The sequence below is a fragment of the Notolabrus celidotus genome, chromosome 9 (genome assembly GCF_009762535.1).
Source record: "Notolabrus celidotus isolate fNotCel1 chromosome 9, fNotCel1.pri, whole genome shotgun sequence".
Lineage (NCBI taxonomy): Eukaryota > Metazoa > Chordata > Actinopteri > Labriformes > Labridae > Notolabrus > Notolabrus celidotus.
This window is the reverse complement of record NC_048280.1, coordinates 34,087,855-34,108,955: the sequence shown is the minus strand read 5'-3', so window position 1 is coordinate 34,108,955 and position 21,101 is coordinate 34,087,855. Positions and strand designations below refer to the sequence as shown.

Genomic DNA, 21,101 nt, shown 5'->3' with positions numbered 1-21,101 from the left:
AAGACTAATTACCCTACGGGGACAATAAAGGACACCGTATTGTAAATGTTGGTGTCTGTAAACCAACCATGTGTGGATGTTTTCGACCAGCGTCAGAGTTGTATTTGATGCTTGGACCTGATTTGCATTTAGAATAGAATGTAGGCTACTTTTAAGTCATATCAATTGAACCTCGATCTTAGCTACCAGCGTTAAGAAATGTGTCACATATTTATGGCAGAACCTAAAAAGCAGACTAAGACTTGTCTCTCCCAAAGTTTATTGTTGAAGTGCAGGGTGAGGGGATTGCTGGTGGGGGTCCTGGGGTGCTGAGGGATCCAGACGGAGGTCAACAGGCAGGAGAGTGAAGACAGTGGCAGAGCTTGTAGCTGAAGGGTCCTGGAGACAAAAAACACAGGTGTCAGGTGGGTTCAATGTGATGATGAAAAATAGCAAAAAGTTAAGCAACAGGTTTTCTTGAGAGCTGGACTTGGTTATGTAGGCATAACAATCCAGCAGGGACTGGATGTCGGTGCAGGGTTCTTGGAGGCTGTAGTGATTGGATGACGGCTGGCAGGAGTGTGATTGCAGATCCAGTGCAGGTGAGCAGAGAGTGAAGGAGACAGAGCAGGAGGGGGAGGGAAAAACAAAAACACAGGTACACAGAGGAGGAACTGTGACAAAATGTCCATGCATTATTTCAGCAAAGCAGACACAATCTATCATGATGTGAAGACAAACTACTTTTGAACACACTTCAAGTCTCAAATTCTAATGTAAAAGTTGTCATTATGAACACTTGGGGGATGAAGTTGAACAAAAAACAACACTTGTTCTGCCTTCTATGTAAATCAGAAAATTAAACACATTTTTACAAAGTCTAATATTTTCTCTTTGTTTAGTGACTGTTTTTTTTTTGTGGCACTAAAAAGGTTGAATATGTATTTATCAGTTAACTATGGATGCGCTGCCGCGTCCTGTAAAGTGATCATCTCCCTTACACACTGAAGAGTTTCTGATATTTTGAAGTATTGAATATTATTTTGATTTTAATAAGACCTGCTGTACTCCTCCTGGAAAAAGAAACCGTCAGAGAAACAGCCTGAACAGAAGTTCATAATGTGATCGTAAAAATATTTCAATTTGCAGCCTGGAGTCATTTTCTATTCCAAAGTTTCTTTATTGTTTTTTTATGCACAGACAAACACACAGTAGGTTTTGTGACATGTAGTAGTTGGAACAGAGTTCTGTGGAAAACACAAATACAAAAACACCCTTAAGATCCCACCCACCCCAGAACACTGATCACTTCACACACACCTCACATTCATACCGACATTAATAAGGGGTAAACAGACAAAACAAATACAAAAGAGCAATATCGTTTGTTGTGATTTGGCGCTATACAAATAAAGATTGATTGATTGATTGATTGATTGATTGATTTAAATACATTAGGGACAGCAAGATCACACAGAAATAGTGGATTATTCTGGAGTCATTTTCTAACCAAATGACAGCTGCATCATATTCATGGGATCTTACATGTTAAAATAGAAGTAGGCCTAGTTATTACTGTCCATGGTTATTATCTGTTTTATTAATACAAATATAAGAGCCTCTATAGTCTACAGGCAGCACACATACCTAAACCACATGTATTATGTGTCCATGAAGTGTGACACCAGACCCCGGTCTCCCCTGAGTTTAACCCTCCTATTATCCTTGGGGTCAATTGGACCCCATTCAATGTTTAACGTCTCTAAATTAATGACCAACATCATTTTTTTGGGTCCATATTTCATGACCTTTCCTAATTTAATGGGGACAACTGGGAAAGTATATTAAAATGGTGATATGTTCCAATTTCCTGTAAAAAAAAAAAAATATGCATCAGTGTTTCTTGGGGTCAATTTGACCCCAGGCTGTTTTAGCTGTATATACCATAAGAAATATCAACATTTTACACACATTTGTTTTGGTTGTTTTGGATGATATTGAGGTCACTATAACCAAGGACACTTCCGCATGTGACTGCAGGAGCTGGGATCGAACCGTCGACCTTTAGATTGAGCAAGTTCTCTTTACTAAGAGATTCCCACTACAGGGAAATTACTAAAATGGTACCAAACTTCCCAACATTAACCCCAGAAGAGAAACTGTCAGTTCTCCTGGGGGAAGGGTCAGCAGCTCCTCTGGCTGCTAAATATGTGTCTGCCTGTCACAGCCAGAGGGACGCACCATCCCATGGTGTTGATTTTGGGTGGGGGTTTTGTGAGCGTGCCGCATCGGGTGAGGAGATTGAGATATGCTGTATGGTTAATCGTTCATTAATGCGTACAGAATATGTAATATATGGTTGATATGTATGTGATGAATATAATATGTAACGAATATAGTGTGTGATTAATGTATATGTGATGAGTGAAGTGTGTTGTGAATATATATAATGTACTGCATGATATGTATGTGCTTTGGCAATAACATCTCTTTGTTCATGCCAACAAAGCAAATTTGAATTGAAATATAATATTCCCACACGGAAAAAAATGTTGTGTTGAATCTACTCCATTTTATTATGTCAAGTTGTTGCATGAAATACATTTCTCTAAATCCAGATATATTTGTTAAGTTAATTGTACTTAACCCTCCTGTTATGTTCGTTTCTCTGGAAGAGCAATAATGTTCCTGGGTCAATTTGACCCGGGGCGTGTTCAATTATCCAAAAGTGTCAGAACCCCCAAAAAATCCTAATTACATTTTTTCAAAATCTAATTTTTAGCTCCATTTCTAACCATTTACATCAAGATTTAGTGCATTGGTGTTCTTTAATTCTCACAGATCATGGTTCAAAGAGGATAACTCACTCATTTTTCATTAAAATTAATGTTAAAACTTTTTAAATATATATTGGAAAGCCTTTTACATGACATAGATTTGTATTTATTTTATTTTGAATTTTTTATTTTTTTATTTTTATGAAGTGATGTTGATAAATCAACATGACTCTTCTGTCACATGTTGCCCAGATTGTTAAGCTGCATTTAGCTGGTTTGGAAGGCATATATTGCCTAAAATAGACTTTAAAAAGGGTCTATTTGACTTAATAAATATATCTGGATTTAGAGAAATGTATTTCATGAAACAACTTGACATACTAAAATTTAGTAGATTCAACACAACATTTTTTTCAGTGCAGCCATCATATCAGTCAAGACATTCAATGATGAGTCCTGTGTCATACGCTTTGATAACATTGAAACAATGCAGGGCCGATGAGAGCATGACAAACTCACAGCAGTTTGATGTTCTGTTTTACAAATAAAGTCCTTCTAAATGCTTTAAATTGTGTTTATGCTTAAATATATTTTATTTAAAGGTCTATTTAGATAGACAACAAAGAAACATTCTGGAGGGTTGAAAGGATAAAAGATGTTAGTAAATTTGAGGGTAACAGGAGGGTTAACAGATTATGATCCTGAAAACAGTATAATTATGTATTTTAACTGCATTTCTTTTTCCCTTTAAACAGTCCTCCCCCAAACTTCAGCAGGACCGTCTCTGTGAGTCTCCTCCATCAGCACCTCTCTGTCTCCATCCTGTCCAGGCATTTCTTTCCCTGGAGGAGGCAGCGAGCACAGGTCCCGTGACTCCTCCTCCACCAATCACCTTCCAGCTCTCTAACTTTTGTGATAAGGGAATCGCAGTAAAGCGCGAGCAGACTGAAGGAGTTTCACTCGGAGATCTTCATGGTCATCATCACACACGTATAAACCCAGTCTGGCTCCTCGAGCAGCTTTCTCTTAGACAGTGAGCGCCCGGATTTGTTCGCTCTCCTTTATTTTGTCCTCCTCGGCAGCCCATGCACGGCTGCACACACATCCAGGTTTGAAGCATCAGACAATCATCAGTGACCGGCTGCTGTCTGCTGAGCAGATGTTGGGAGATAAAGCTCACGGTAAGTCTGTCTGCAGATTTCACTCACTGTCTTAATAGCTTGGATGTCCAGGCTGATTATGTTCAGACCAAGAACCACAGATTGAAGCAAATGTTGAAAGAAAGATTTAATGATCAAAACCTGCTTAAAATTAATACAGAGATATTTTATTTGTTGCTTAATTACTACATCCAGGGGTTGGCAAAAATAACTAAACCAACCTGTCCAGAAATGCGTAAAGATTCAATTAAAATGTAAATTAAAAGCATCGCTTCAATTGCAGGTTATTTGGAAACACAGTCCTTATTTAAAACTGACAAAATTAGATCAAAATATTTAAAATATGAATTAATTATATTAAGTACTAAGCTGATAATTTACCTCGGCAAAAATGTCGCGTGAATATTTTTTGTAAACGTGTAAAATCCACAACCAGAGATCTAATATGTGATTTTTAAAATTGAAAATGTCGCCGCTGTGGCCTTTAAACCTGCTGCGTATTTACGCACGTCCTCCCTGTGAACCAGCTCAGTTTATTCTAACTCTCTTTTCGAAATGTGACATGCGTTTAGCTGCTGGGACATGTTGTAGACCTATTTCACGGAGGGTGATCCCCGAGCTGATTTTAGCGCCACAGCATGAACCCTTTTTCCGTTATAATTCCAGAAGCCACCGCTGGATAAATGCACCGAGACAGAGACTTTACTGTCTGATAACTGTCTCTATAGGACATCTTTGAGATTGTGCCTGCTCCTAAAGCCATCACAGGCCTACAGCATCCACTTAGAGAGCAGTCACTGGAGGGATCGGTCTTTTGATAGGTCATGTGAAATCTGTTTTATGGAGGCAAAACTGTTGGAATTTAGCTTTTGTGTATATTTCTGAGGCTTAGTGCTGAAATTGTGATTAATGTGCATCATCATCAGGAATAAAATCAATTAAAACAAATATCAGTTTAGTGTGAATGAAGAAAAAAACATCAACTATGAGTTTATAAACATTTATTTCTACAAATATTTTTTTACTGACCGAATTTTAAAGACTGCTCAGTTGATCCACATTCAGATGAAAATGTGAGCAGCTGCTTTAATGTGGGAACGGAAGAAACGCGGCTGTGGTTATTACACTGTTATGAATTAGCCTAAGTATGCGAGCTTCCCCTCTTTTCCTTGCTGCTGTTTTTCATTTCCCTGTAAATATATGATGTGCATGTAACCGAAAAATGCCTGAAAACTAAAAATATATTTAAAAAAAAAAGTAAAAGGCTAATAATAATAATAGTAATAAAATGACACACCTCCGTGGATGATAATGGTTAACCTTTTATTTTCAGTGCGTGCCAAAATAGAGCATTTTTAAACTTCGAATATCATCATTTTATTGGATAATCTTATTTGACTGATGCACGCGCAATTCAATTATTTACTACATTCCCAGTGAGTAACTGAGGAATTTAAATGTTTTAGGCCTACATGGAAATACCTTACCTCAGTCCCACAGATTGTTACTGTTACATTGATACGTCAAAGGTAGGGCTGCATGTTTCAGGTGACGTCCCTGACCTTTAATATTAATTTTGATGAACAGGGTTTGAGTAAAAAGTTAATTCATGCTGCATTCCTTCTTTAGAAAATACGCATGTGAACAACATGGGGAATAAACGGCCTTAAATAATAAAACATTTGATTAATACATCGAATAATTTAATACAGTCTGTCATTAACAAAGTGGAATGGTGCTATTTGAAATATAAAAATATGATTTTTTAAATAATAATAATACATCACTATAATAAACTATATTTATTATACAGCGCTTTTCCGAATACACACTTAGAAGCGCACATTAAAGGCAAGTACAAACACAGTAAAACAGTGACATTTATTTATTAATTATTTCATTAGATCATATTTAGTGAAGTGGAAAATAAACTCTGCACACACACATCTTTGAAAACTGTTTATTTTAATTTAAAGACTCAATCAGACTGCAAATTTAAAATGTTGCGTAATAGAATAAAAATCTGTCTGACACCTAAAACATGTCTTTATTAAATTTCACTCATATTCAGGTGTACTGCGCATTTATGAGATTATACAAATGTCCCGCTGTTATTTAGTAAAAAGGATATAAGGAAACTACATGGAGATGATTTTAATTTTACACTTTTGTCTTTGCTGGACGCATGATGCGTGTGTCGGCGTTTGTCTGGTGCGTGTGTGTGTGTGTGGTTGTGTGCGCACGCAGCAGGTGTGACTTTAAAGGTTATGGAATACACATATGACGATGACCTGGAAGAGCTGTGTCCTGTGTGCGGAGACAAAGTGTCCGGATATCACTACGGTCTGCTCACCTGCGAGAGCTGCAAGGTAACACGCACGCACGCACGCACGCACACACACATACACACGCACACGCACGATGCTAGATTACACATCACTGCTAGAATAAATAAATAAATACATACAATACAATAAAAAAAAAGGAATAAAATGAAAAATAAATAAATAAATAAAATGAACGTGTCCCGAAATATAGTGGTGGAATTTAAAGAGATTTCTAACGACATTTTAAACTTCATCTCCCTATTTTATTCTATTTTTATTTTTATTAGTACTATTCTTATTATTATCATTATTATTATTTTCCCTTAATGTGTCTCGCCATTGTTTTACTTCAGCTTCTTTCTTGTTTTTCAATCACTGTAAAGCACTTTGGGTTGCATTTGATTTGTATGAAATGTGCTATATAAATTAAACTTGATTGATTGATTGATTGATTGATTGATTGATTGATTGATTGATTGAATTAACATTTTAAATTATTAACACTACCGCACGCCCCTTTATGGTAACTCTAAGTCTCAATATTGTTTTAATTATGCGATGAAAATAATTCAAGCATTTCTTTTTATTTTATTTTGAAAGGCAAACTAGGATATTTAAACCATGCACCCTCAGGCTGCACGTCGTCTTTTCTGATCACTTCTAACATGTCGTATTTTTTTAGGGCTTCTTCAAGAGGACAGTTCAGAACAACAAGAGGTACACATGCGCGGAGAACCAGGAGTGTAAAATAGACAAAACCCAGAGGAAGAGGTGTCCTTTCTGCCGCTTCCAGAAGTGCCTCAGCGTCGGGATGAGACTAGAAGGTACACTACACCACCTCTATAACCCGCATGTCAAACTAGATACTACTACTACTACTACTACTATTACTACTACTACTACTACTACTATTAATAATAACAATAATAATAATAATAGTACAAATATTATTCTAATGTTGGAAATAAATCATTTTCATGCTTTTGTTTTTTAAACTGTTCCATATTTGTCATTTTTTTAAGAGGTACAAATTTCACAATCATTTCAATCATGAACCTGTATTATTTTTTAAATTAAGCATTCTTCTTTGTATGTAAAAATCCTTGAATTATGTTTTCATGTGGGGAATGGTGGCTCTCGTGTTGCTTCCTACACACGGGATGGGATTAATTCCCATACAGCGGTGCAGGAAAGCACCTGTTTCCGCAGCAGAAAAAAAGGACACATTCTTGACTTACTGATAAAACCCTGGAGACTCCCCTGTTTTAAATCAAAAGCTCTATTTAGGCTACGAGAAGGAGGAGAGCAGAACAGACTCTGGGGGAATCTTCTCAGTCCTAAAAAGGGAAGCAGAAATGACCGACATGTTTGTTGTTGACTCTGGAGCAGAGCTGGGGGTAGAAAAAAGGTTCTGATTTTACTCTGTGTGGCTAGTATTGTAAATGTAATGTTCCAGAGAGGATCTTGGCAGTGCAGGAGCTTTCATTGCAGTGTAGTTTGTAAACCTCTTGTCTATTTCTCCTCTCTTGTGTGACAGCGGTGCGCGCAGACCGCATGCGTGGGGGGAGGAATAAATTTGGCCCCATGTACAAGAGAGACAGGGCCTTGAAGCAGCAGAAGAAGGCTTTGATACGATCCAGCGGCTTCAAGCTGGAGAGCGCGGCTCCTCCGCCGACCTCTCCTCTGCAGACTGACTACAGCTTCACCAGCACCCTGCACGGCCTGCCCACCATCTCCAAAAGCCTGCTCCCATCCACCCCCAACTCTATTGCCCCCACAGACTACGAGGCCAACCTCTATGGACCCCCCTCCCTGGGCATGGCCATGCAGTCCCACATGCCCCTCACCGCTCAGTACCAGTACACAGCCTTCCCCGGCAGGGCCATTAAAGCCGAGTGTCCCGACTACACCAGCTCCCCTGAGTCTCTGACAGGATACCCCTACCCTGACATGTACCCCTCCGCCTCGCCGCAGCCCCCCAACCTGCCTCCGCTGGTGCTGGAGCTGCTGCGCTGCGATCCAGACGAGCTGGTGGTGCAGAATAAGATCGTGGCTCACCTGCAGCAGGAGCAGAGCGGCCGGGGCCGGCTGGACAAGCCCAGCACCTTCAGCCTCATGAGCCGCATGGCAGACCAGACCCTGTTCTCCATAGTGGAGTGGGCTCGCAGCTGCATCTTCTTCAAGGAGCTAAGGGTGAGTCCAAAACCTTTTCATTCTTCATCCCTTCATTATCACACACGACAGATGCACTGACTCTTTCTCACACTAACCTCAGGCTTTCTTTACAAAGAGAAAGCTTTGTTATTAACTTTACATTTGACTTCACATCCTACAAAAGAGGGACACCATTTTTCTAAAGCATGATGATATAATGATTAGAATAAAACAGCCTGTAAATAAGAAACACTCATGATTCTGCTGTGCGTCTACAAACTACAAACACAGACGTGGGCATGACTTGCTTTCCTTATCTTCTTTCTCCGTTTGACTCCTTCTCCCCCTGCTCCAATATCGATCTGGTTAGTCGTCATGTTCTCGTGTCTTTTGATATTCGATCAAAAGAAGCCTTTGAAAAGCAAAATAGACCGTGAAAGAGAGGGAGCCTATAGTAGCTTTAACAACAAGTCATCCTGTTTCTTTTTTAATTTGTGATTTCTCTCTTACATCACGCTTTGATTGAACTCAAATAAAAACAGAACAGTTACATGACTTCTGCTAGAACTGAATGAGAAATGTTCTTCTACATGAGGTGGGTTATTTTGAGTTGTATTTACACTGTTTAAAGGCTGAGACGCTCTTTTATTATGAAATAAATAGACGCATTCACGACTAATAAACCTGACTCACACATCTATAGTTCAGTCTGTGTGGACTCACCTCTGGATCACAACCGTAACAGAAATGAAATCAACATGCAGGGATTAGAAACTCGCCCCCGCTGATTAATATGAGAGTTGTGTTTGATTTTTGTTTCAATAATGTGAAGTGTGATGCATTACCAAACTACAGATGTGTGCAAGTGCATTGCTATTATCATAATACGACTGGACAGCAAAGAGGGAGAATCTAGTCGAGCCTGAAAAATGCAATCAAAGAAATCATTTTTATTTTTGAAGAAAACTAAATACAGGACTTAGTTTGGTGAAATAACTCTTATATTTTATTAAGTACACATTTATAAAGCTGTGCATTGTGGCTTTGTTCACAATATCTACCCCAATATCAACAAATGTCACATTTATCCTGAAGTTATGATGCACTGCTGCCAGTTTGAAGATAATCCTGATAACAACAGGGCTTTAAAATAAACCAGTTTTTTTTTAAAGTAAATTTTATTCACTGTGTAATATTCACACACTTCAATTATTTATATCACACACATTTATAGTCTGCATTCTTCCTTATTGCACAAGTAACAATGATTGAAACAGAATCATGAGAACAATCTGAGTCTCAATGATGCTCCTGAACGCAGCATGCTTGGTGCAGGCTGAGCTGCAGCCAACACCTGAGGTCTGTTCCATCGCAACCATAGACTGTATAGATAATGGACGTAGTATCTGTGACGTCACCCATCTGTTTCTGAAGAGCTGTTTTGAGGCCAATCGACGGCGGCAGCCATATTGGAAATGCAGAACTAAACCAGGCAGAGTGTGACGTAGTGTGAGCCTCCTGGCCAACAGCTATGTGTTCCCGACCAGGAGTCACGTCAGTCATGTCCTTATTTGCAGTGGTGGTTCTGGGGAGGGGCCAACAGGGGCCAGTGCCCCTGTAAAACTGAACCTGGACCCCCCTGTGGCCCCCCCTCCACACCAAACAAATATTATACAATAAAAAAAGCTTTGGTATGGCGCCGATGTTACAGGCGGAATCCATGCGTGTGGCACTTGGTTCCGGTCCTTTAGAGCGCTAAGGGACTCATGTTGAGTGTAAACAGCCAAACAGCTGCTGTCAGTCTGCATGTTGATCTAGTACACAGTAGTATATATGTCTAGTAGATTGGGATGCACTGATGTTTTGCCAGTTTGTTCTCAGTCTCTTTTGTCAGGGTTGAATGTGTCCCTCTGACAACACCCTTGGCCCCAGCCTGCCCCCCCCCCCTCCATTAAAATTGGTCTAGAACCGCCACTGCTTATTTGGGCAAAAACTTAAAATCTTAATATCTTCTGAACCGTCACGTTAGAAAAAAATTCACCCCCCGTACAGTGTGTGCTGATAGAGAGATTAGCTTCATAGGGCCAAGCTGTTTTTTGAACCAGGCTGTAAACATGTTTATTAATGCTGCAAAGATCGTCTTTTTCCCATTCATGTCTATGTAGTTTCCGGTGTTTCTGCAGCCAGCCTCAAGTGGATTCTCGATGTATTGCAGTTTATAACACTTCAGCATGGGCTTCATCGTTTGAGACCAGAGGTTGCCGCTTGGTTCCATCACAACCATAGACTGTATAGATAATGGACGTAGTATCTGGGACGTCCACCATCTGTTTCTGAAGCGCTGTTTTGAGGCTAATTGGCGGCGGCAGCCATATTGGAAATGTTGAATAACTGCTGTCGAGCTGGTGTGAGGTACAGAGGCGGGCTTTGAGCCTCCTCGCCAACAGCTACAGTGTTCCCGCCTGTCAATCAAGTCAGCTGGGCCACTCATTGGAAGACTCGTTATCTAAATATCTTCGAAATTGCCATGTTATGAAAAAATCACCCCCTCACAGTGTGTGCCGATAGAGAGATTAGCTATCCAGACTACATTTGTTTTTTTTTAACCAGGCTGTAAACATGTTTATTTCTGCTGTGAAGATCGTCTTCGTTGAATGAGTGTGTATGTGGTTTCCGGTGCTTCCTTCCAGCCTCAAGCGGATACTTGATACTTGATGAGCTGCAGTTTTTAACACTCCAGCATTGGCTTCAATTCTCACAGCCTGAGGTTGCTGCTTGGTTTTTCCTCAGTGCTGAACGGTCGCTGATCAGACCACATACACACCAACACAGGCACAAACACACCCATGGGGATAATACTCTGACATATATCACTGTCACACCCCATCATCTTCATCCTGTGGTTGTCTTTGTGGATTGCGGTGTGTAACAGTTGACATGATTTAGTGAAACAGTCAAACTGAGGTCCTCTGGTTGAGAAATCAATGCTGCTGCTGCTGCTGCTTTAATACGACGCTCACACAGAGATCCTCATGGAAATGTAGGATTTTTAATTTTCTCTGATGAATCAGTAGGGTTACACAACAATGAAAATATTACCTACCCCTGTAAGTCATGTTAAAATGTTCCTGCAGTGACAAACAAACATCTGTCAACAAGCCATGGTCAGACTGAATCAACCAGTTAAACGGTTTAACTGCAACAAAAGGACTATTGTGGCCTTGGTGAAACATGTTGAGGATCCCTCCCGTCTTTTTGATCCAGTGCCATTTATCAACTCTGATGCATTCAGCTGAAAATCACTCACTTTTAAATCCATGCAGGCTTGGACATTTGGTCACTGCTGCTGCATCATGGGTAAATGTTCACTATCAGTTCGTAGGCGTAGGTTTTCAGGAGTCAGATCACTTCAGCTGAGAGTTATATTAAGAGAAATCTGATCCCCAGAGCTGGATTATTTATAAATGTTTAAGCTTTTGCCTCATGCATGTACCAGGTTACTTCCTGTTATGATTACAGCTCAACTGCTACATCAGAATTCTTCAGGATCAATACCTTTTATTAGGTGGAAGTTCCCATCATAGATTTTTGATTCACTATAAAGTAAAGTTTGTTTTTGACCTTGAATATAAATAAATGAAGCTTTTCTAGTTGGATTGTGAAATGTTTCTCTGCTTATATGTACGTTGGCAAACAAGAACCAGAACTGTCTTCATTAGGAGAAATGCATAAACAATGCAAATTTAAAAAAATACATGCAACAGTTAAAACTAAATGCAACAGCTGAAACACGCAAAATTACAAAGCGTGCTTCAAGAAGCAAAATCAACTGCATTAAAGGGATATTTCAGTTTTTTTTAAGTGAGGTCTTATGATTACAGTACACTATTGCTCCTGTTAGCCACAATGCATGCCGGTGAGCTCTTCCCCTTTAATGAGGAAATTCCCAGAGGACCGGCAGGTAAGCTAGGCTACAATTCTCTGCAGACAGGGCCTCCTATTTCACGTAATTTTGCTAAAGTTAAGAAAATATGTTCCAGGCACTCATCACGGTGCAAATGCATGCACCAAAATTGGAGCTCTTGAGTTTGCCGTCAGTCTTTGTTTTGGCACTAATTTCAGACGCACCTTGCAGACCGGTGTTCGTCCGCTGCATGAGCACGGATACACGCCGATCAGCTGTTTGGATCAACAAGCACATAGCAGGATCAAGTAGCGGTATCGGTCTTTAGAGTGAATTAAACTCACTTTTCTGCACTTTTAAAAGATGAGACGTACCTGTCTTTATCCCGGCTGTTCAAACAAGCAAACCTCCTGTAAGGCAGGGAACTCTGGGTGATGAGTGATGCAGACTGGAGCCGTATGTGAGCCGCTGGTATCCTCTGATTCAGAAAGGTCCTGAAGTATTGTTGTCCCGAAGTCCCTCTCCTGACAGGCAGAAGCTCTCTGGGTTCGTTGGCATGGGCTCACAGTTTACACACCGGCACCACCAGGTAACGTGAGATCTCTCCTGCTCACTCATTAGCACAGAACTTTCTCCCCTCTCTTCTTCGTTGGTACGTTGGGTCTGCATCTGAACTTCTTCCTCTGTAAACTCTGGTTCATAGAGGGATCCACTTGTTTCCACAGTAAACAGCATGTCATCGTCGCTGTCAGAATCACTCATTTCTGCAGTTTGTAGTTTTTGTTCCTAAAAGTGTTTGCTAAAAATGCTACGTGCTTGTTGACCAAAACAGCTGATCGGCGTGTGTCTGTGCTCATGCAGCGGAATAACACCGGTCTGCGAGGTGCGTCTGAAAATAGTGCCAAAACAAAGAGGGTTTCTGACGGCAAACTGAATAGCTATAATTTTTTCTACTGGTGCATGCATTTGCACCGTGATTAAATAGCCTAGCTTACCTGCCGGTCCTCTGGGAATTTTCTCATTAAAGGGGAAGAGCTCACCGGCACTCATTGTGGCTAACAGGAGCAATAGTGTCCTGTAACTCATACCACCACACTTAAAAAAAAACTGAAATATCCCTTTAAGAGCAAACATACTGCAAATACACAAAGGATGTGAAGTTTAAGACAGATCAGAAAACAAACTGCAGGAGATAAACACTGCATATCCAGACTTCTCAACAGAGTGCTCCTAGCCTGCAGGGCTGCACAGTCAAACAGCTTTATTAATGAGGCTACAGAGAGAAGAGGACACTGAATGTATTAGCCATTAGATGATAAACGCTGTATGCATAGTTTTCTCTGGAATAGTGGTTTACTGGTGACCTGAGCGGGACTTCAGTGGCTGCAACCTTTGATACTGTGAGGCAAACTCATCAAGACGCAGCTTGCAGCCTCCAGGCATCCTGGAGCTTTATCACAAACCCCCGATCAGATCTCCTCAGGAGGACAAAATGATGCCTGACACCCCCCTCACTCCTCCTTCGTCCCCATCGCGACGTAGCCGTCTCCTAAGTCCAGATCAGAGTCTCTTTAACTCTCCTGTCTGCAGTCATCTTAATGTCACTTCATAAATAATGAACTCAGTCTGTTTTCAAAACCGCCTGCAACATACTACCTACGCATACTGCATTTGAAGGTAGTCTGTATGGCTGTTCTGCAGGATCTGGTCTGCAGGATGCTGGTTCAGGCGTCGCCGGAAGTAAACAATGACCAAGCTGTATATAAACTGCTTCTTTGGCATCACTTATGATTTAAAAAGTTAAGAAGTGGATTATGTGGAGTTTAATCATTTTCACAGCACCTAAAAACTGACTGCCCCCGTCGTATACAGAAAAAAGAAGAAGAGGAACGACTTCACATACATACTGAATTTAGGCTAAATCAGTACATCCTTCTAGTGTAGTAGTAGGTTTAGAAAACAGCCTCAGTGTCTGGTCTTCTTCTCTGTCCCGTCATTAAGAGAGCTGTTTCACTAAGCGCCCCTACAGGCCTGGAGCACTTCTGTAGAAAAGTCTTGATTTGCAGAGTTTGTATTGAGAAGTTATTTTCTGGTTTCGCTGTTGATGCAGTTGTTTCAGATTTTCTGCAGCACATTATTTTAATTTGCAGCGTCCTTCTGTCGTTGTGTTTGGTCGGACCTTACTTGTGTTTCTGAATTTGCATCATTTCTGCATTTGGGTGAAGACATTACTTTAAAATCACCTGAAGTGTTTGGTCATGCCATCTCATGAATTGATGCTTGGGTCTCTGCTAAAGCTACGTATCCACAGCCATAATCACAACCATAGACTGTATAAATAATGTAGTATCCGTGACGTCAACCATCTGTTCCTGAAGCGCTGTTTTGAAGCCAATTGTCGGCGGCAGCCATATTGGAAATGCTGAACTCAACCGAACATAGTGTGAGGTAAAGAGGCGGAGTTTGAGCCTCCTAGCCAACAGCTATGTGTCTCCGCCAAGCGTCAACCTCTAGTCTCAAACGATGAAGCCCATGCGGAAGTGTTATAAACTGCAATGCATGGAGAATCCACTTGAGGCTGGCTACAGAAACACAGGAAACCACATAGACATAAATGGGAAAAAGACGATCTTTGCAGCATTAATAAACATGTTTACAGCCTGGTTCAAAAAACAGCTTGGCCCTACGAAGCTAATCTCTCTAGCACACACTGTACGGGGGGTGAATTTTTTTCTAACGTGACGGTTCAGAAGATATTAAGATTATGAGTTTTTGCCCAAATAAGGACATGACTGACGTGACTCCCGGTCGGGAACACATAGCTGTTGGCTAAGAGGCTCCAACTCCTCCCCTTTACGTCACACTCTGCCTGGTTGAGTTCAGCATTTCCAATATGGCTGCCGCCGTTGATTGGCTTCAAAACAGCGCTCAGGAATACATGTGGGTGACGTCACGGATACTACGTCCATATTTTATACAGTCTATGGTTCCCGCCTGTCAGTCACGTCAGTCATGTTATTATTTGGGCAAAAACTCATGATCTTAATATCTTCTGAACCGTCACGTTAGAAAAAAATTAACCCCCGTACAGTGTGACGATAGAGAGATTAGCTTCATAGGGCCAAGCCGTTTTTTGAACCAGGCTGTAAACATGTTTATTAATGCTGCAAAGATCGTCTTTTTCCCATTCATGTCTATGTGGTTTCTGGTGTTTCTGCAGCCAGCCTCAAGTGGATGCTCGATGCATTGCAGTTTATAACACTTCAGCATGGGCTTCATATTTTGAGACGGGAGGTTGCCGCTTGATCACAGCTCATGTTCTCTGTCTTTACTAAGAAAGCAGCAGACCGAAGCAAATCACCTTTAAACAATGGTAACCTGGACTAACACAGAGAAGAAACCTAATACAAACAAACAATGATGATTCTTTGTGTCAGGCAGAATAAATGGACTTAGAAAATGTCTTCACCTCGTGTATGTCTTAACACCAAACCCAAACCAAAATGACAGAAGATGATTCCGTCTTTTGTTTTGAGCACGTTCAGGAGGATTTATATTAATAATGATAAAAAAATAGTCATCATAATAAAAAAGAGATAATAATAATAATAATAATAATAATAAATAGGTTTTGTATAGCCCTTTCCTTGATACTCAAATTCGCTTTACAGAAAAATAATAGTAAAAATTAAATAAAAAATAAAGCAGATGAATAAAACAGAACAAGAGCAGAGGTGGGGCGGGAGTAGAGGTTTTGTGTCGTATGCTCTTTTGAACAGGACGGTCTTGAGGTGGTTTTTAAATGATTGGAGAGAGAGTCAGAGTTGCGGATGTGTGAAGGGAGGGAGTTCCAGAGAGTTGGGGCAGCGATGGCAAAGGCGTCTCTGTTTGTTTCTGTTGTTGTTGTTACTTTTGTAACGTCCATTTCTTGGAAAGAAAGAGAGCATTGGTGTGCTGAACAGATTTGTTGCATCTCGTCTGAATAGTTCTTCATCACTGATACAGAAGAGAAGCTCAGAGGCTGCTCATTTTTTGTTTTTCAGAGAATTCAATACATGTGTATATATGATTTTATATTCCATGTATAAGCTGCCAAACAAAGCAAGTCCACTGAATTTATATGAATTGTTAATTTTGTATATTCTTATGTTATTTTATTTTTAGTATCAACTATTGTCTTTATATGTGTCAATTTAGTATTTTTAATTACTTTTTGATATTAGAACACTATTTGGATGGAGGCTTCAAATAAGCTCTCTGCTCTCCTCTTCCTGCACAGTATATTATTTATCTTTGCTCTTTTTTTGAGTGTATTTTTTTTTAAATTGTGCAACTAAATAAACATAAACATAAGGTGCTTGTGTTTGACACTGACAGGCTGAGACTGTTATTAAAACTGCTCCACAACATTACAGCAGTGAGATTCTTTTTTAGTGCAGCTGTTTCCTCACTCTCTCCATTCAAAGCCCGCACCTTTCTGTATGATCATTTAACTCACAGAAAACAGGAGCTGCTTGTTTTGTTGGGTTTTGTGTATTTAGTAGTGTCACTAAATCACTGAAGACACATACACTACCAGTCAAAAGTTTGGAAACACCTTCTCATTCAAGGGTTTGTATTTATTGTAATGATTGTAAACACTGTAGATTAATACTGAAGGCATCAAAACTATGAAAGAACACATATGGAATTATTGAATGAACAAAAAAGTGTTAAACAAAGCAGAATCTGTTTTATATTTTAGATTCTGTAAAGTAGCCCCCTTTTTCCTTCATGACAGCTTTGCACACTCTTGGTATTTTCTCAGTCTGCTTCATGAAGTGGTCTCCTGGAATGGTTTCTAATGAACATGAGCCTTGTCAAGAGTTCATTTGTAGAATGACTTGCCTTCTTAATGTGTTTGAGACCATCAGTTGTGTTGTTCAGAGGTAGGGTTAGTACACAATGGATAGCTCTATTTGACTACTGTTGTAATCCAGATTATGGCAAAAGCAGATTATTTCATAGTTTTGATGTCTTCAGTATTAAAATACAATGGTGAAAATAATTAAAATAAATAAGAACATTGAATGAGAAGGTGTGAACAAACTTTTGACTGGTAGTGTATGATACAGAAAGTCAAACAATGTACCGATCCCAGCAGAGAGCAACAACTCCCATGACCTTCAGGGTGAAATTAGTAGAAAGGGATGCAACGAATGTTGGTTTTTAAAAACAGTACATCTTACTCTCCTAAAACAAAGCGCAGGACCCTTTCACAGACGTTCTTACTCAAAAATCTGAACCCCTTTTTCTGGGAGGCTTCACGTCTCATCTGTTTTGAGACATTCCAAAACTCTTTGAGCTCGTTGGTTGAAAACATGTTCATAAAGAAACAGGTCCCACGCTGAAAAAATACTGAACTCCCCTTCTTAGTCTACGTTTGAGAAGATTTGTAAAGGGATTCATCTTCAGTGAAATGTCAGTAATCACATCCTGTCCCTCAGAGGAGCTTTAGATGTGTTTGTTTGCTGTAGTCTCAGTGAGCCGAGGGTAAAGACAGACAGCAGAGATGTCTCTGTGCACAGCCTCTCTCTCTGACCTGCTTTTAGAAAAATAAAAAAAATGATCAAACCATTTATCCAGTGAGTCTTAAAGGGGACATATCACGCTTTTTTCATCAACATATATTGGTCTAAGAGGTCCCCAAAACATGTCTTCAAAGTTTATGCTCAAAAAAACACTTTGAAATCAGATTTTGGTCTGCCTGAAAAGCCCTCTTCTTCAGTCCTCCTCAGAACACTCTGTTTTCCCTCTGACCACGCCCCCTCAGGAAGTGGATGTGCCTCGGCTCTCCAGCACGTTGATCTAATGTTTACATGTTGGCTGAATATACACGGCTGCTCAGAGATCACGTTACTTCAACCCTCTGAATCTGATCCTGACGGAGAGGCGCCTGCAGCAGGACCTTTCTGAAGGATTGGTCATAGATTTAGTGTTTCTTGTTGTTTTATTTGTCAGTATGTCGACGTGTGTCTTGGTACACAGCTACAGCTACGACATGTAGCTATGTGGCTATGCCAATCAGCTCTAGCACTTATCCATGATAAATAAAAATCATCCACTAGATCTTCAAATCTGCAGACGTGGGGAGTAAAACCGACCTCTGCCAGAAAGGCAGCAGGACCTTTCTGAAGGATTGGTCACAGATTCTGTGTTTCTTGTTGTTTTATTTGTCAGTATGTAGACGTGTGTCTTGGTACACAGCTACAGCTATGACATGTAGCTATGTAGCTATGCTAACTAGCGCTAGCACTTATCCGTGATAAATAAAAATCATCCACTAGATCTTCAAATCTGCAGACGTGGGGAGTAAAACCGACCTTTGTTTTTATTAAGACAGCCTACAACTAGCATGCCTCCCTCCTAAGCTCCTTGTTAGCACACATGTGTACAGGGAATGAAAATAGGAGGAGGGATTCAGTATTATTTTATACAGTCTATGGGCTGAACAAGCTCTGAGCTCTGACTCCGTGACAGACCGGATATTGTTGTAACGTAACAAAAACACGGGAGTCTGAAACGGCTGGTTTCACACACATTTACAGAAAGGTGTAGAAATCAGAACAGGGGCAGAATGGATTTTTTTCATTCTCGGGGGGTTTGTAGACATGCCAGGGAAACATATTTCAGGTAAAGAACCATTAAAAAGTCAATTTTGCATGATATGTCACCTTTAAACTTTGTAATATATAGAATGAATGTGTGACAGAATGATTTCAATGTGCATTTTGAGATATTTGAGAAGTTTGAAAAGGAAAAGATGACAATTAATTTACCGTCCTGAAATTCCTGAAAGTAAATTCCCACATCCGACATGAACGATCCCGATGTAAAATCTTTCAGAGATGTGAAAGACTCTACAGAATTCAGAGAATCCCTCGCTCTCATTTCAAACAAAATGACCTTTAAATCTGTGTTTGGTACCTTTGCCGTCTGAGGTCCCTGAGAGAAAGAAACAAGCAGGCAGTGGAAGCATAATGTGATGAATAGTCTCACTCTTAGTTTTTAATTTCCTTTCATGAAGCAGCAGAGCGCCTGTACGTGTGTTTCTGATGTGTTCCTGTTAGACCTGGATGATTTTAGTGCTCAGTGGACAGCCGGCGTGGACGGTGTGAACAAAGCATGCATACTCTGCCAGGAAAGGCTCACAGAGACAGAGCCGTTTCCCTGCACTGGATAATTACATTCCAAGCAGCCGATAACGGGGAAATGCTGGCTCTCCTCTGCAGCTCTGTGCTGCACTCGTCTACATTGTTGTTAAATTTTGAGCAGAATGGAAGCCATTGATTGCTGCGGTTCACCAGAGGTGGCCTTTGTCCTGCCTCGTGATTGACCCTCCAGTCACCTGTTGAACTTGGAAGATGTTTCCCAGTGAGTGCACACAATGAACGTCATGAATGTTGGGCTACTGGAGGCAACGTGCTGAGAGCAGTCATTAAAAAAATATCTGAAGAGTTTTACCCAAAATCAATGTTATTGATATCTACTCTGAGCCGCGGGGTGGAGATGCACTTTATGAAATCGGACAAATTGTTGAAATACTGGAATTATAACAGACTATTGATATTTCTCTTCTTTACCCAAGACATGTTTCCTCATGAACTAGTGGCACTGTTTATTTTTACAAAATGCACCGATCACTCAAATAGTGATTACACACAAAGAGGCGTTTTATTTTTTGAAGTATACATGTTGTTGTCTTTACAGTATCTCACAAAAATGAGTACACCCCTCACATATCTGCACATATTTAATTATATCTTTTCATGGGGCAACACTGAAGAAATGACACTTTTAGACAATGTAAAGTAGTGAGTGTACAGCTTGTATAACAGTGTAAATTTACTGTCCCCTCAAAATAACTCAACACACAGCCATTAATGTCTAAACAACCGGCAACAAAAGTGAGTACACCCCTAAGTGAAAATGTCTAAATTGGGTCCAAAGTGTCAATATTTGGTGTGGCCACCATTATTTTCCAACACTGCCTTAACCCTCTTGGGCATGGAGTTCACCAGAGCTTCACAGGTTGTCACTGGAATCCTCTTCCACTCCTCCATGATGACATCACAGAGCTGGTGGATGTTAGAGACCTTGCGCTCCTCTACCTTCCGTTTGCGGATGCCCCACAGATGCTCAATAGGATTTAGGTCTGGAGACATGCTTGACCACTCCATCACCTTCACCCTCAGCTTCTTTATTAAGGCATTGGCTGTCTTGGAGGTGTGTTTGGGGTCATTGTCATGTTGGAATACTACCCTGTGGCCCAGTTTTTGAAGGGAGGGGACCATGCTCTGCTTCAGTATGTCACAGTACATGTTGGCATTCATGGTTCCCTCAATGAACTGTAGCTCCCAGTGCCGGCAACACTTATGCAGCCCCAGACCATGACACTCCCACCACCATGCTTGACTGTAGGCAAGACACACTTGTCTTTATACTCCTCAACTGGGCGCCACCACACACGCTTGACACCATCTGAACCAAATAAGTTTACCTTGGTCTCATCAGACCACAAGACATGGTTCCAGTAATCCATGTCCTTAGTCTGCTGTCTTTAGCAAATTGTTTGCGGACTTTCTTGTGCATCATCTTTAGAAGAAATGTGAGGGGTGTACTCACTTTTGTGAGATACTGTATGTCTTCATTCAGGAATAAGACAGAGGATATAGGAAACGAGGAATAGATGGTAGGGAATGAAATTTAGCAGAAGCATAGACTGTATAATAAATGGACGTAGTATCCGTGATGTCACCAA

The 21,101-nt window shown here is 40.4% G+C and overlaps 1 protein-coding gene across 2 annotated transcripts in view; it reads left to right on the top strand.

Annotated features, from left to right (window-relative positions):
* Positions 1–3,688: 3,688 nt before the first annotated feature.
* The window catches only part of LOC117819069 (nuclear receptor subfamily 5 group A member 2-like), a 36,043-nt gene continuing 18,630 nt past the window's right edge, over positions 3,689–21,101 (top strand). Inside the window, exons 1-4 of one of the 2 annotated variants that reach the window (XM_034692276.1) lie at positions 3,689–3,937; positions 6,164–6,285; positions 6,926–7,067; positions 7,781–8,436. In XM_034692276.1, coding sequence (XP_034548167.1) covers positions 3,916–3,937; positions 6,164–6,285; positions 6,926–7,067; positions 7,781–8,436 — 942 coding nt within the window. In that variant the 5' untranslated portion in view covers positions 3,689–3,915. The remainder of the gene's footprint in view (positions 3,938–6,163; positions 6,286–6,925; positions 7,068–7,780; positions 8,437–21,101) is intronic. The other variant, XM_034692277.1, reaches the window with a different exon arrangement.